At 37.5% G+C, this 16,943-nt stretch overlaps 1 protein-coding gene across 1 annotated transcript; it reads right to left on the bottom strand.

Moving 5' to 3' along the window:
- Positions 1-503: 503 nt before the first annotated feature.
- Uts2b (urotensin 2B) lies at positions 504-13,789 on the bottom strand. The gene is made up of 5 exons (XM_059277026.1): positions 13,690-13,789; positions 9,588-9,686; positions 8,530-8,567; positions 6,954-7,059; positions 504-529 (listed from the first exon to the last, which is right to left on the bottom strand). The coding sequence occupies exons 1-5, from the start codon at positions 13,787-13,789 to the stop codon at positions 504-506; spliced, it is 369 nt and encodes a 122-aa protein (XP_059133009.1).
- Positions 13,790-16,943: the final 3,154 nt, after the last annotated feature.

Below are 16,943 nucleotides of genomic sequence, written 5' to 3'. Positions count from 1 at the left end.
TCATTCTTAGTGTTCTCCATAGCAACTGCCCCAATTAATCCAAAAGAAGCACAATCCTCAAAATAAGAAAGAGGCATAAATGCGTATTTCCCACATGAGTTGAGATAATATAATTTATTTTCACTTTCTAAGATGCTTTTCAAAATATTTTTATTGACAGCCAACAACAAAGCATTGAAAGCAGCATTGAGAGAGAGAGAGAGAGAGAGAGAGAGAGAGAGAGAGAGAGAGAGAGAGAGAGGAGTTATACAATAAATCAAACACTTTCAGTTTCAGCTCAAAGCCATTTTGGTGGTCAGTTCCATTCCAGAGTGTAGCCAGTGTCTCTCTTTACCACATGAGCGTTCAGCAAACCATTACCCAGGCAGGAGCAGGTGAGAAAGTGAGAAAAGTGATGTGCGGAACAAGAGCCAGTTTCCTAAGGCTTGATGCAAAGATAAACTTCAAGCAAGAGAATATCATCCTATCTAAGTGTTCTTTTCTTTTGGATATCCAGAGAAGACTCAGACACAGTATTTCCAAAAGCAAGCTAAAGAAGAAAACAAAGCAAATTATTAGAAGGATTTTTTTAAGCATCCACTTGAATAAAATAGTATATGTATTCCAAAAAGAGATGGATACCATTTAAAAAAAAACAAAACTATGGTCAATATGGTAGCCACTTGCTTTATGTGGGCTTAAAATTAAATGAGTTAATAATTCAGGTTCTTCATTATACTAGCCATATGTCACATTCATAATACCACCCACCCAGAGGTTATGATTAAAATGGGTAGTATAAATTAGAGAATGCTCCTACCATGCTAGTTTTATGGGTCACCACTATTATGCATTATAATGCACATAATACAATCCAAGGACCACAGGGGCTGACCTAGGAGACACACACTTCCATTTCACATTTTGCATAACTGAAATGCTAAAGAGGAAGTCGTATAAGTAAAAGGTGGGGCTAAATGGTCCTCCATTTATTAAGGGAAGAAAAATGGGAGCTTCATAATCACCTTGCAACCAACAAAATGATATTTAGGTAACTTATTCTTCATCACATTGAGCCTTAATATTCTGAACACATTACACTACTTCAGAAAAATAAAAACCAAATTTAGCATCATTTCAGTCCTCGAACACATGGGTGAGTCATTTTAAGTCTTCAGTAGGTAGAGCTGTAGCTCTCCTTCTGAAAAAATTGCATTCGGCTCCTGTGAAGGCAGGAGTCTATTTTCAGATCTGAGCTGAGAACGTGGCCCTTTAATCCAGTCTTCCTTTAATAGTGTGTTATGGAAAGTCATCATCATAGCGCCGTTTGTTCCTCCAGATATCTTTGGCTATCTCTGTCTGGCACAAAAATAAAAGCTGACACAGAGCCAAGGTTTAAACCACATAGCACTGCAGCTAAGTTTGCAGTGGAATAGAGTTTGGAGAAATATTTTGGGCCTGGTTGAAAGGGACTGCCATGAGTTATTGGAGGAAATTAAGTTAACTCCACATAGTTAAAAGGGGAGGTTTATTTTGGGGGATATCTTACAACGAGTAAAGGGATAATTTACAGGATCCAGGAGGTGAAGTCCAGCAGTGTTTTCTGGAGAACTCCACGCGGTCTACCATCCAGCACCCAGGATCACCAGGAACCAAGAGAGCCAGCAAATCCAGATCTTGGGTCTTAAGGACTCCCTTCTGGGCTCCACCTCAGGGGCAGGTCATAGGTAGGGCATGACAGCTACCGAAAGCCTCACTGGGGGTAGTACTTCCAGGTCAAAGCTGGAAGAGCTACCCACTACAATGAGTGGTACTATTAATAGAGTCAATTCCTCCATGCATCCAAATCATCTATCTTTCTCATCAAGTTAAATTCCCGCCAGGTTAACCGCTGCTGACCCCTCACGTCTGTCTAATTCACACTTGTGTTCAGTATTGAGCAACTATACTTATAGCAGCTATCTAATGACTACACATTAAATTTTTAAGGAAAATTATTTCAGTTAGTGAAAACTGTACTGCCTTAAGCTGGACTTGGGAGTCCATTTCACCTTCATACATGGTTGTTCATAGTAATTACTTTTTAGATGTGCCGACAGTACTGACTTGTTAAAGAATGTGTACTGTTTCATGAGCCAACCTGGCCATCTATTTCATACAGTCATCGTCACAACACCTTATGGTTCGTTACCACATGGGAGTATGCTTTCATACCTCTTTGCTTAAAAACAAAACAACAGCAACAAAACTTTCCTTGATGCCTAAATCATTCTAGTTAATGTCAAGTGCTCCCACAGAAAAGTGTTCTTCAAAAGAGCTGTCTATACAGGCAGAACTCTCCAGCTGACTGGCCAGCTTCACAACACCTTATGGTTCGTTACCACATGGGAGTATGCTTTCATACCTCTTTGCTTAAAAACAAAACAACAGCAATGAAACTTTCCTTGATGCCTAAATCATTCTAGTTAATGTCAAGTGCTCCCACAGAAAAGTGTTCTTCAAAAGAGCTGTCTATACAGGCAGAACTCTCCAGCTGACTGGCCAGCTGACGTAGCCTAATTGGCAAGCTCACATTCCAGTGAGAGACATTGTCTCAAAAAAATAGAGTTGAGAGTATCTGAGGAATGACAACTGCCAGGGCTCTCTGGCCTCTACACAAACTGACACTTGAGTTTGCACACACTCACATACACATATACACACATGAACACATATGCACATATAAGACATGTTTGTTGTTTGTGGCTCCAATTGTTTAATTGTACCCCTTAATAATAGTTGTCCCACTGTAGAGGATCTTTGCTCCTGGATTCACTGGCAGGTATTGGCTCTTACCTCACTAGAGCTATCATAGTTCAGATGCACTTAAGTTTCTTGAAATGTGTTTGTTCTTGGCTTCTGTGAATTTTGTTCAGTAATGCATCCTTCCTCTAATCAACCCTTTTTACTGATTCTCATTTTCACATCTGATGTTTTAACTGATCTGAGATTCAGACCTTAGAAAGCTTCTCTCTACATCTAGTATCACTCCACGTATGATCCCATCAAAATACCAGATGTGAATTATTTGTTGATAAATGTCAAATTTATACATCCCATCTGAGCTGCTTTCTTAAATCTCAAAATCATTTATTCACTGAATTCACTACCACCACAACTTTGCTGCCCATGACGTAATAAGGTCAAAATATTAGTGGCGGACTCAGGATTCTCCAACTATTCCTTATGTTTCTTGATATTCTCAACTTTACCAAGCCTCATTCCATTAGAATCAGGATCACTCAACAAGTTCTAGAAAGGAAAGGCCTGTTACACTCCTTTAACCCTTTCCTACCTTGCTATAAGGACACTGGACACCGTGCCCCACATACTGTATTGACAAAAGTAACTGCCTGGATCGCAAACACTACCAACTGAGATACTTTTTCCAACTTTTTAAGTAAACATTGTGTGTTGGAGTAAGTTTCAATTTAGAGGAAAGTATGAAATCAGTACAGAGAAACCATGTATGTCCCTTAGCAAATTTCTCATCCTAGTCAGAATAGGTATCATCTAGGGAACAAAAACAGCAACCAAAAAGTGTTGGATGCAAAACAAGGGGGAGGGACTATTATTTGTGGCTGTTAGAAGTGTAAATTAGTCTACCTTCCATGGAAGTCATTAGGGAGCCTTCTCAAAAAATTAACAGTCAGGGCTTGTAGCAATATCTCAGAGATTGAGAGCACTGCTCTTAAAGAAGACCTGAGCCTCCACTGGACAGCTTACAACAACTTGTATGTTCAGATCTTAGGTATTGGATCCCCTCTTCTAGACTGTGAATACCTGCAATACCCTGCACTTACACAGCGAGATTCACACACAAAAGTTAAAATGTTGAAATAGAACTACAATATGATACAGGATGTATAACTGAGTATACATCCAAAAGAATCAAAATGAACATGATATAGAGATGCCTATACACCCATGTTTATCACTGTAACACACACACACACACACACACACACACACACACACACACACATACAGTCACATTTGGAGGGAGTTAAGTAGGAAATGAGAGGGAAGAAAGAGAATACAGAATTGTACTTAGCCATAAATAAGGAAATTCTATCATTTCTATATAAATTGAAGAAACTGGAGATGATCATTTTATGTGAAATAAACAGATTTTTAAAATGACATTAAGTAACAGCTGTAATAAAGAGTTCATGGGTAAAATTAAACTAAGAATATTAAGTTTAAGAATCAAGGAAGTTGATATAAGTTGTGGGTGAAAATGCAAAATAATTTAAATGTTTTAAGGAAATATTTGTGCAAAAAATAGTTGACAAGCTTTCTTGATTTCTTTTTCTTTCTTTCTTAAAAAACAAAAAACAAAAAAAGCATACAATAAAACATCATTAGAAAAGAAACCTTGACCCTTGAGATGAAAACGGTCTCTGGTAGTTTAAGACGCAATCAAACTTGTGCCTCCAGCTGTAAGAGTTTGAAGAGACCTGGGAAAGCTGTGCAATTCACAAGAAAACATTTCCCTAAGTAAGACATATATCCACAGTTAAAAGTGGAAAAGCAAAAATCTCAGGAAAAGTGAAACAGGAATAACAATTCAATAGATGGAGAAATCCTAGAAGCTAGCAAATCCTAAGAAAACCCACTCTCCATTCTCAGAACAGGAAATGCCTTTATTATCTGGCCAGCAAAATTTCAGAACTAGTTGGTATATCACTCCAAGTGTCTCTGTCTCTTGTTTTCCTTCATGAAGGTGGTAAATTATTTCATTTATTATCTCGCTGTTCCTCTAGAAATTATTGAGTTTATGTGGAGTGAATAAGTTCCCTTTTAGTTCAATGTGTAGAATACTATAAAGGAAGAGTTGCTACATTGCTCCTGATGGAACACACCCTGGAAAGCCACTCATTTATACTTTGGGCCACTGGAGTTAGGGTCGTACAATGCTATCAGGAATGGGAAGAGTATAGTTTACATTTTTTTAAAAGAAAGATCAAAGGATCCAGTGACGTGCAAACCAGGACTTTCTGATATTCACCAACTTGACTTGTTGGTGGCAGCCCATGACTAATCCTGGCAGTAGGGGTAGCAAGTATAACTTTGGAACTGAGGCAGTTCAGAACCTGAATGCCTGTTCTAGACTCTTACTCTGCCATGAACACCCTGGAAGCAGTTAAAATAGCTCTAGGTGATATAGTGGCAAGACATGAAAGTAGAGAGCTATATGCATTGCATGTAGCCACACTAAGTATCTGAGACTCAGATGACTATTAGATACACAGCTCAGTCTAAACTACACAAGTGGAAAGTGCAAGCAAGCAATCTCTGCTTCTACCCTTCTTCAACATTTCTCTCCTTCCAAGATTTCTCCTCCTTAACCTATCGTTGGCATGACAAATGGAAATTAGCCCCCCTCTCTCTTCCTTCCTTCTTTCCTTCCTTCCCTCCCTCCTTCCTGTCTTTCTTTCTTTCTTTCTTTCTTTCTTTCTTTCTTTCTTTCTTTCTTTCTTTCTTTCTTTCCTTATTTTTCTTTCTTTCTTTCTCAGAGTGACAGCTGTAGAGTCATTTTAATACCTGCCATTCTTTTACATCTCGTATGTAATTCCACAAAAATCTTTGTTGACATACTGCTCAATACATGCCCATAGTTAAATCCTTTTGTGATTTGCTTTTGCCCACCTACTCCTAGCTACACCACTGAAGAAGCCTCCATCCTGCTCCTGTTTCCTTCTCTGCTCCTCTCTTGAAGTATGTGCACCATATGGCAACAACAATGTTTCTGGTCTGTTCCCTTTTAATTAATCCCTGATTCTTAGAATCTTCCATTGTTTTCTATGATGCAAAGTAGAAACTAACAATCCTTAATAAAGCTCACATTTCCTTCCCTCCCATCCTTTCTCTACGTTATCTCATACTACTTTCTCCTTCACATTCTTTATCAATTGAGTTGAGGCATATAATCTAATCTTTATAAAAAAAAACAGTTCTCTCATATATAAAATAGTCATAACAATTATAAAGAATAAAATAATAATTATGGAACAATTACTGGAATGTGTTTTAACTTAAGCTCACAGAGTACTTACTGTATGAGATGTAGCATTCTAAATTAAGTACAATAAATTAGTCCTAACAATCCATGAAAATTATTATATATATATATGGACAAAAAACCCAATTCATAAGAAATTAATTGCCTGAGGTCACAGAGATGGGAATTATCAAAGTTAAGATTTGAACTCAAGCCATCTGGCTCTGGAACCTAAAGGCTCATTTATTGTATTTTGAAATATCAGGATATAAAATGGCTGGTATGTGTTAAGTTGTTAATACTATCTTCTTTCTCTTTAGTAGTATTGCAGCAATATGTTTTTACAGAAGTTAAAGACAAATTGAAGTGTTGATAAGAAAAGTCAAATATACCTTAATAAACTCACATCACTAAGAAACGCATGGGATCTTTCCTTTTTCATAAGTAAGAACCAAGTTGACGATAAACCAGAAAATCCTGGAAAAGCTATGGAAAACTAGTGATTGCAAAGAAAATCTTACCAACATTATCTGTCTGAGTCAAATCTTTGTTTATGACAAATATTGTAGCAATGGGGAGTTTATTTATGTAAAGAAAAAAGTTACATTGTTTTAAAACTTGGTTGTTTCAATTTTCATCCTCCTGGCTTCAATCTTTTAAGCCAAAAATAAGAACAGTAGATGAGAATTTTAAGCAAGGACTTCTTTCATTTAAACCTGAAATGTGTGACCTAGTTATCCACTGTTGCCACTATTACAGGCTCGGGTACATTTTGTACTGGGACACTATCATTAGACTCCTTTTTTAAAAACATGATCTTTGATCTTTATCTCATCAAGGGGACTGAAAAATGTCAACATTATCTTTTTATTGAGATATTTACCGAAAGAATCTTTTGGAAGTCAATTTCACAACAAAAATAAAAGCTTACCTCGTTTATTGGTATGGGAAGAGGATAGATTGTCGTCTACAGCATCTACTGCATGGGACAGCTCAGCATTCTTTGTCTTCATCAACCCCTCTTTCAGCTTCTTTAGCTATGAGAAATTAAAGATCAAAATGAGAAGAAAAAAGAAAGAAAGACAGATTTAGAAAAAAAGGAGAAAAGAAAAAAGAAAAGGCATAAGAAAAAAATTTTAAAAAAAATAGATACATAAAGGCCCAAAAAGACTGGCATTCAGAAGTTGTCTGGAATAAGTATGAGTGCTAACAAGAGATCAGAAAGAAACAGGTTGGTGCCATTTGAATAAGGATGCCCTCATAGGCTCCTATATTGGAATATTTAGGAAGGGCTGAGAGGTGTGGCCTTGCTGGAGGAGGTGTTCACTGGGGGTGAACCCTGAGGTTTCAAAAGCCCATGTCAGGCCCAATTTCACTCTCTTTCTCTGCCTGCTATTTTTGGATCAGATATGAGCTCTCAGTATCTGGTTCAGTATCAGGCCTGCCTGCCTGCTACCATGCTCCCTGAGATGATGTTTATGAACTCATACTTTTAAACTGTAAGCAAGTCCCCAGTTAAATACTTCCTTTTATAAATTGCCTTGGTCATGCTATCTCTTCTCAGCAATAGAACTATAACTAAGACACACATTATTTGTAAATCAAGTCAGCTTGGTTGCAGTCTATGTAGCTAGATTTAACTTTATGTCCTCACATGATCAGTCCTCACCAATAAACTCCAGAGAATTATGTGATTGCTTGGACTTCCAGGAGTCCTTTTCCTTTCTAGAAGAAAAAGAGGTACTTCACCCAGCATTTTCACCCAGCATTCAACCCAGCCTAAATATTTAACAAGCTCTCCAAACACCTAACCCTTACAAACCAACTCTATCAATGTAGGGTTGGCCTACATATTGCATGTACCCAAGTTCTTGCTTCTCAGAAGAGAATGATGAATCTAATTCTGTTTCCAAGTGGTCAACCTGTTTACATAATGATGGAAGAACACCAAGTTGTATTTGAAGGAGGTTAGAAATTGTATAATCCAGGCATTAAAATATTCTTTTTGAGATTTTAAGGAGTAGATAAAATGAAGCTGATGAAGAAGAGAGGGCTCCCTGTCAAGAGGGCAGAACCTCAGTCTCTACAAACCAGCTGCTTGAAGCCAAGTTACATGTCTCTTTTTCTGTTCTTACATGGTGAATTTTCTGAAACTACGTAACTTCTTCAAGAAGGAAACAAACTTCCACTATTTAAAAATTATAACCAGAAAACACCAGCTTATGTCCTCTGATTTTACAAATGACAAGTTCAGAGAATGTTAACATGATTAGGTCACTGGGATCATCACAATTGCTGTGGTGTGTGTGTGTGTGTGTGTGTGTGTGTGTGTGTGTGTGTGTGTGATGTTTTGTCTCAGTATAATTTGTTGTCTATTTCTTGGAGAATTACTGCATTCTTTCTGTAGTAGAGATAGAAGTTTTGCACTGTAATATTAATATTTCTTATCAAAAATGTACCTATTAATAGTTCTTAAAACTGACCATTGAGCAGTTTTGCACTCTCACCTGTCTAAGGTCTTCTGGTTTGCTGGGCAGATCAGCACCTGTAAGAGACATCGTCAAGTGAGAAACATACCATGGGCAAATACCTTTTACATGTGATTTGAGGCTGCCCTCCCATTCCTAAAGCAAAACACTAAATCTATTTCTAACACGTATAATGCTGAACTACAATAACCTACAGCATGAAAAAGCACCTATGTCCATCTGTAAGCACAAAGATTTTTAAAGTATAATACAGCTCTTTCATGAGGTATTGTTTATTAAAAATTACAATATTTTACTGACATAGGGAAATTATCATGAAGCACTATAAAATGGAGAAAGAGACTGAATAATAATTCTCCATAAAATTCAAACCAAGAAGAAAATTAAAAATCATATATTAATGGTAAACCTCCCAGTTTTACTACTTGGGTATGAAGATTTTTCCATTTTATAATTGTACTTATTTCTCAAATTAAAATGTTTTTCAATGTACAATGTTTGTACAATCCTGGTTTTTAAAAGTATTAATATTTTTGAGAGTGAACTCAAGTATGCTAAAGCACCAGATCTGCCAGTGAGATACATCCTCACTCCTAATGTATTTCTTAAACTAATATTTTTCCCGACCAATACAAACACTTTTGAAGATGTATCGGATGATGTCTGAGAGGGAACCATGCTGTGATCTTTATTTCAGGCTTCTGTATAGCACATAAAGGCTAGTGAAGTCATGGATCTGGGAGGAGAATCTATATACTCCCACTTTACTAACCCGGCATAATCACTAACTACATTCCAAATATTCGTCCTTATACCCAAAGATTAGTGTAATCCTCACTCCTCAACAAGGAAACTTCTATTTGCAATGGGCAGAGACCACTGCAGAAAACCACAACCAATCACAATGCAGAGTTACAGAGCCCAGTCCCAAGGGATATTCCTACAAAACACTTCCACACCTAAGACTCGGGGAATTGTGGAAGAGCAGGCAGAAATATTCTAAGAGCCAGATGATCAAGGAGTTTGCTGCGAGACTGTGATTCTGCTGTTTTTTGTAGGCCTTGTTCTTGACTCACCAGCGTGGGAGGGACTCTGGAAACGGGGGTTGCGGTTCAGCAGAGCCTGCAGGAGTTTCTCATGAATTGTGTGTTCCTTAGCTGGAAAGAGCTCATGTCCTGTAATAATCAAATGTCAACGTGTTTAATGAGTCACTGAATATGCTTCTAGGTCACTGGGATTTGCAGTCAACTCGTAACACATATATTCACCAATGTTAGAGGGATACGGAAGTCTATGATCCAAAAGACAAGCCATTCTAAAAACAAGTGAATATGTATGAACTTCCTGAGAGGCAGCGAGTCAAATACACCTGAAAGGTGGTGGGATTGCGGGAGAATTTTATTTTCCTTTGTATGATTTTTTAATCACCTTTTATTGGTTTGAACATATGAAGTAAAAACTAAAAGTTGATTTTAAAAAGAAAGCATAAAGTTTCATTCTGTGATTTCATTTGATGTGTTACATTTGAGACAATCTGTGTTCTAGGGTTCACTTTAAAGAACTTGAGGTAGAGCAAGTGTCAATTTATTCTATACAGGCTTCTTTCCACTGTCCTTGATTTACCCCACAGGTTTTAGGGCTTTGGTCTCTACATGCCTCAGCATTATATATGTTTATATTCTGGAGTATGAATTGGAACAACAGACTTCATTCAAGCTGCAAAATATGAGTATTCAAAAACAATGAATTTAAATGAAGGCCTTAAAAATCAAAAGTTGTTTCTTATATCCTAAATAGTCCATTTTCTCTCCTCATTTCTTCACTTTCATTGATACTGTGTGGGCAGGAAGTGGATAAACGAGGGTTATCTGTAGCAGGTGTGTGAGCTGAGCTAACCTCAATTGTTGAAAGTGAAGTTAAGTATTATAGTTTCAGTCAAGGAAATGTCTCAGAACCTGACTGAATAATTTACTAACTACACACACAGATACGGGGAGAGGGAGAGAGAGAGAGAGAGAGAGAGAGAGAGAGAGAGAGAGAGAGAGAGAGGCCAATATTTTAAGTAATACAAATCTTAAACACATTGCAGGAAGTTCACTAAAAAAATTAATTAATTAATTAATTAATTAATTAATTAATTAATTAAATCACGAAGTGTTGCCACTTTGGGCTATGCTATTCTATGGTATTTTGGGGCAAACTGAATATTGGGCCATGGTCCCTCATATGCAGCACAGGATTAAGATCTTGAACAATGATTAGAGGTGCTTGCTGCTTTTGCAGAAGACACACCTTCAGTTCCCAGCACCTATTCAAGGCTGCTTATGACCTCCTGTGATTCCAGCTCTGGGGGATTTGATGCCGACTTCTGGATTCTACTCACAAAATCATACACTCACTCATTCACTGTCTGTCTGTCTGTCTGTCTATCTATCTATCTCATGTTTAAAAAATAGTAATGAACGCCTTTAATCCCAGCACTTGGGAGGCAGAGCCAGGCGGATCTCTGTGAGTTCGAGGCCAGCCTGGTCTCCAAAGCGAGTTCCAGGAAAGGCGCAAAGCTACACAGAGAAACCCTGTCTCGAAAAACCAAAAAAAAAAAAAAATAGTAATGATAAATTTTTTTTATAAAAGAATACACTCTCTTTTCTTGCTTGTTGGATGTGAAGCTGTGTTCTGCATTGCATTCTGTGGCTCTAAGTAGAACATTTTCCAAATGAAGACAGATTGATTGCCTTAACCAGTATTTTTTCCAGTGATTATACCTGCATGATGTTTGTTCTCAGAAATTCTTTCCTGCTTAAAACAACCACCACTTACAGGAATCTCTCAAGAAAGGGAGTTTGGAAAGATTTTTGTAAACATTATGTCTAAAGAAATTAAGATGAAGCCTGGGAAAAATATGAAAACAATCACATTTCTGTTCTAGTCTCTATTTTTAGCTTATAAACTATAACTATAGCTTTAAAAGAAAAGAAAAGATGTTCCTTTAACACACTTTCACTGTTACATTGAACCATTATGCAAACAAGTTAACTTCTAAAATACTTGTACATTTTCTTGTTTTAAAAGCAGTGACTTAAAAATGCTGTTCTTAAAATAATACCCCTTCCAAGTTGAAACTGTGGGGTTTCTTTTTCTTTTCTCTAACCTACATCCTTGTCAGCAAGGCACTAGACTTTTTATCACACACAGCTGGAAGTAGATGATATGAACCATGTTAACACTGATGAAGAAAATATCTGCATAATAAACATCTGAATGTAGATACGTTTTGTCACAAAAGAAGATAAAGTGCTCAGGCAGGAGAGAGTGAATGATGGATAAAGACACATAAAATACTGATCCATGACCACTCAGGGGCTCAGCACTAACAAATGTTCTCTTCTTGCTCACATGAACATGTGAAGCTTTTAATAAACAGGAACAAGAAATTCCACCAGGAAGAGACCTAGGAACTTCCCAGATAGTAATATAACAAAATAACTCCTTCACAGCCTTCTTGGCTGTGTTGTCTTTTGTTCCTTTTCTGGGAAACTATTTCCCAGTTTTGCACTTTTTACTGAGGCATGCTTTAATAGTCCTCCATGAATAAAAGGTAGCAGCATTGAGCTAGTTGTTATGGAGATTTAATATACATATGTAAAAATCTTATTTTATCCTTGAAATATTTAGAACAGAAAATGATATCACTTAACATTTATAATCTTCATTTATGTCCATTGATTCTGTGATCAAAGAGGGTCTCAGAGAGAAACCCTTGCATTATGCTGCTAGAGACACATGTAAGTCAAGTCATCCTGTGAAATCCTGAGGTTAGAGAAGATGTTTATGAATATTATCCATGCTTTAGAGTTGTATATGTATTTTTATATTTCACAGATGCATGAAACCAGAGTTACAATGACCAGTAACACATATGATTGTTGGAAAGTCTACCACAGATCACCACATATTTCCTCACATATTTTACACTACGCCAGAACCATCAGAAATTTCATTATTTTGCAGAGAGAGCAATAAGGACCTACAAATACAGTGATTTGTATGGAGAGAACAAAATGTGAGTGCCATCAATAGAATACAGAGTCTGCAAGACTTACCCTTGGATTTGCTTCTGGTAGTATTCACCTGTCAATAGGTGAATCTTCATTAATAAGTAAGTTCCATTGGTTTTTAAAACCACATTAGGTGGGCCAAAGGTCTAGTAAAGGTGAGTTAGATCCAAAAGTGAGAAAGTTGACCCCTTTTCTTACCTTAATGTCACAGAACATTTATTAAATTCCCTCCTACGTCCAGCTGTGTGTGATAAAAGTCTAGTGCCTTCCTGACAAGGAGGTAGGTTAGAGAAAAGAAAAAGAAACCCCCACAGTTTCAAGTTGGAAGGGGTATTGTTTTAAGAACAGCATTTTTAAGTCACTGCTTTTAAAACAAGAAAATGTACAAGTATTTCAGAAGTTAACATGTTTGCATAATAAATCAACACTAAATGTAAGTTGACCAAGTCACAGAGAACAGGCAATTTGTATACATTGAAGTAATGCTTTCAAAGATTTTGTTATAATGTAATAAGCACCTAAATCCACTTTCACAGGTTTTATAGTAGTACATTTTTATAGACATCACAGTAAAATTGTTTCCTTAATGTGCGTAGTATGAACGTAGTGACACAGACAAAGTCAGCCAATACCTAATCTGAGTGCTGCACCCACCATCAATTGTCCCAGCACTGCTGGCCTCTCAGCTCGGCAAGTACATTTTTATCTTCTGCTTTCTCTGAGATGTATCTTTCACAAGCATCAAACTAATAATCTCATGTGAAAGAAGTCTTCTTCTTTCTCCAAGGTACTTCTGGACTGTGACCGGCTCTATAGCTTCTTACACATTTCAAATTTCTGATCATATAGAACAAATGTAAAATAAATGCCTGTGACTAGAAAAAACAGATAGCTGAAGTTAATTTAGTATGACATTGGGCAGATTTGGCTCCATTTGCCATGGAAGAAAAGCTTCACAGAGCCTACTCAATTCAGAACAGCACCCACTTAAGGTAGGATTCGGTGATTAACTTATATTACTGCATTACAGAGTTATTTCAGTAATGGCAGAAAAATAAGTGAAATGAACAGAAAGATGAGGATTATTCGCCTGTAGGGCTTTATATTCATGCATGCATACCTGAGATCAGATGTGGTTGTCCATGCGCAGATTTTAAAAGGTTCATCACAGACAACAAAGCCAGGAGTCCAAAGCAGAGAGAGGTTGAGAAGACCTTCATGTTAAAAACCTCCAGTGCCAACAGAGAAACCAGATTTTCAAGGCGAGACAGATATCCCAATGGCTGTAGAGTACAGCACAGCCTGCCTTTACAAGGTAAGCGTGTTTCAAATAGGAGTCTCCTACACGAGGAAGAAATTCATAAAATATAATGCATCCTGTCAATGTGATTCACTGCCTGGAGAAGTGACAGATTGGCTGTACGGTCAATGACAGGAAGAACCAGATCGATACATCTTGTACCTGCCCATTTCACTAAAGGCAGGCATTCTTATCCATGCTCATGCAATCAAATACATGCACAAGCCGAAAGCGGTTGCTAGGAAAATAGTACATGTATGTTGTGTTTTCATAAACTCCTTTATTTTCCTTATTATAGCATTAATTGTCCTGAGAACCTAAGGTTGACAGCGTAAAAAAGCTAGTAAAAAGTGGGACGAATTTGACTAACTTAGAGCCAACTGATATATTCTTAATAGTCACACAACCATCATCATTAAACCTTTTGGTTTAACCAGCCAAGAGGATGAGAGATGGAAAGAGCTCAGGTTTGAAATGCGTTGCTGCCCTCGAGAAAGATGGGTTCATTCTGCTATGAGCAGCACTTTCTTAAACCCAGACTCAATTTAATTAATTCAAAAAAAAAAGCTGGCAAATGTCCCATCAATTACTCTCTTTAATAGCTGCCTTAATCGAGAAGGATTTATTTTAAGTCAGAGTATTTCAATACATCCAGAATTCCGACTTAATGACTCTAGGGGTACTGTGATAACCTCTAGTCTTGGCATTTGCTTCTCCCAAGAGACTGAGTATGCATCAGCTCTACAGCTGACTCTGTTCCAAGTGTACATAATAGACTCAATTGAGTTAAATACCAATTGTTTTCCTATCCAGTTCCTTTGATATTTTCCTGAATAAAGTCTGAACTACCCATTTTAATATCCATGTGTGTTCTTTCCCAGATTCATTTTCCAGTCCTAACTCTTGGACCCACCCTTTACTCTCTTTGCCCCGGAACTTTTCTGACAACTTTCCAGCTGGCTGGTGTCCTTTTCTCTTTTCATTTCAGAAGCCTCTGACTGACGCCAATCACTCCAAGACGTTAGTGTCTTTGCTCATTCATCTTACTTTGAGTTGTGACATTTGTTTCATCCTTTGGACTGTAAACATCACATCTCAGAGTCCATTCCTCTATTGTTACAATTGCATGTTTATATGTCCTTCTCCACTTCTAAACTGGGAAGACTTCCAAAGACATCCTATCCATTTCTGTCCCTGGATAAGAATATTTCAGTGAACTGAAGAGAAAATGAATTAGAACATGCTTGATGTGTAAATAAATAACTGCATTTCCAGGTAATTGAAAATTAAAAATAAAAAGTGGAGTAATATCCCCCAACTTTGTAGCTGGTTACAGAGATAAAGGAGCTGAAAGAATAATTATGGTTCTTTTTTGTTTATTGGTAACCCTCAAAGTATAAGAATGATCAATATCTTTGCAGTTTGATCCTACTACTTTATCACACCACTGTGTTTCAAAATTATCATTCAAACAACCCTTACATCTATCATAATTTGTTTACGAGGTATTAGAACTCATTTAAAAGTTTATTTTAAAAATTACATAAAGATGAAAATACTAAACAGTGTCACTTGGTGTCAAGAAGATATACGGATATGCTTTTAAAATAGTGTAATCCCAAGACAAACACTGAAAGAAAGGTAATAAGATACAGAATAAACTCATAAGAATTAAACTAATAATTGAAAATTAAGGCTTCTTAGTATGTATTGCATGAAATCATAAAGTTAAATGTAAATGGTTTTAAATATTTATTCAGCTCATGTCTCCTAAATGTAAAAGAAAACCTTGAAATATACATGTATGTAATTTCTTTTTGAAAATTGAGGAAAAATCTAACTGATTCTCTTTTATTTTGTTCTGGCTGGCCTGCAACTTTCAGTGCAGGGCAGTCTGGCCTTGAACTCAGAAATCCACCTGCCTCTGTCTCTAAGTGCTGGAATTACAGGCACGTGCCGCATCGGCCAACCATTGGTGAATTTTTTTTTAAGACTCTATGTTAAATTTCTGTGTATTTGGGGGTTATTATTGTCTGCTTTGGGGGATGCAAATTTTGATTTCAAAATGATTGGATGAGGAAAGTGATGACAGATCTAAGCAAAATCACTCAACGCTAATGCATCAAAGTTGCTGTTTAACGGACGAACTGATTTTATTTTGGCAGCATCTAAGAACTCTGTAAAATGTGAAGCAATAATTTTAAAGATTTACTTGCACTTTATTTATTTATTTATTCATTCATTCATTTATTTATTTTATGTGTGTTTTAACTATAAACATATTTATTTCTTTTTTATTTACCATGTTTTTTCATTTGTTTTACATACTGACCACAGTGTCCCCTCCCTTCTCACTTCCCATTCCCTCCCCTAGACTCCTATCTACCCCCCCTCCCCATCCATTCCTTCCCACCTCCATTCAGAAAGACACAGGCCTCCCATGGGAGTCAACAAAGCATGGCACATCAAGTTGAAGCAAGAACTTCTCCTCTTGCTTCAAGGCCAGGCAAGGTAATCCAGCATGGGGGAACAGCAAAAGACAGCTAAGCACCAAGGACAGGTCCTGATCTCACGGCTAGAAGCCTTACAAAGACACCAAGCGACACAACTGTCACACACATGCAGAGGGCCTAGGCCTGTCCAGAGTCCATTTGCTCCCATGACTGTCAGCTGTTTCTGTGGGTTCCTCCATCATGACCTTGACCCCTCTGTCTCATACAATCCCTCCTCCTTTTCTTCAGGAAGACTCCTGGACCTCTGCCCAGTACTTGACTGTGGATCTCTGCATCTGCTTCCATCACTTACTGGATAAAGGCTCTCTGATGACAATTGGGGTAGGCACCAATCTTGATTACAGTATATGGTCAGCCCAGGAACCCTCTCCACTATTGCTAGGAGTCTTAGCTTGAGTCATCCTTGTGGATTCCAGGGAGTTTCCCTGGCACCAGGTTTCTCCCTAACCATGCAATAGATCCCCCTATCAAGACTTCTCTTTGTTACTCTCCCTCTCAATCCAGCTGCCAACCACCTGTCATGCCCAGCTGGCTCATACCTACTCCCTCAAGTTCCCAACC

This window comes from Peromyscus eremicus, chromosome 12, assembly GCF_949786415.1.
Source record: "Peromyscus eremicus chromosome 12, PerEre_H2_v1, whole genome shotgun sequence".
Taxonomy (NCBI): Eukaryota; Metazoa; Chordata; class Mammalia; order Rodentia; family Cricetidae; genus Peromyscus; species Peromyscus eremicus.
This window is presented reverse-complemented; position numbering and strand designations above follow the sequence as displayed.

What these genes read in the sequence shown, in the direction of transcription:
- Uts2b (XM_059277026.1), bottom strand. Translation starts at nt 13,789, where the DNA reads ATGAAGGTCTTCTCAACCTCTCTCTGCTTTGGACTCCTGGCTTTGTTG. An exon ending in AACCAGAAGACCTTAGACAG is followed by an intron (nt 7,060 to 8,529) that starts GTGAGAGTGCAA and finishes AATTTCTCATAG; the next exon opens with CTAAAGAAGCTGAAAGAGGG. An exon ending in TTCCCATACCAATAAACGAG is followed by an intron (nt 530 to 6,953) that starts GTAAGCTTTTAT and finishes TTTCTTCTTTAG; the next exon opens with CTTGCTTTTGGAAATACTGT.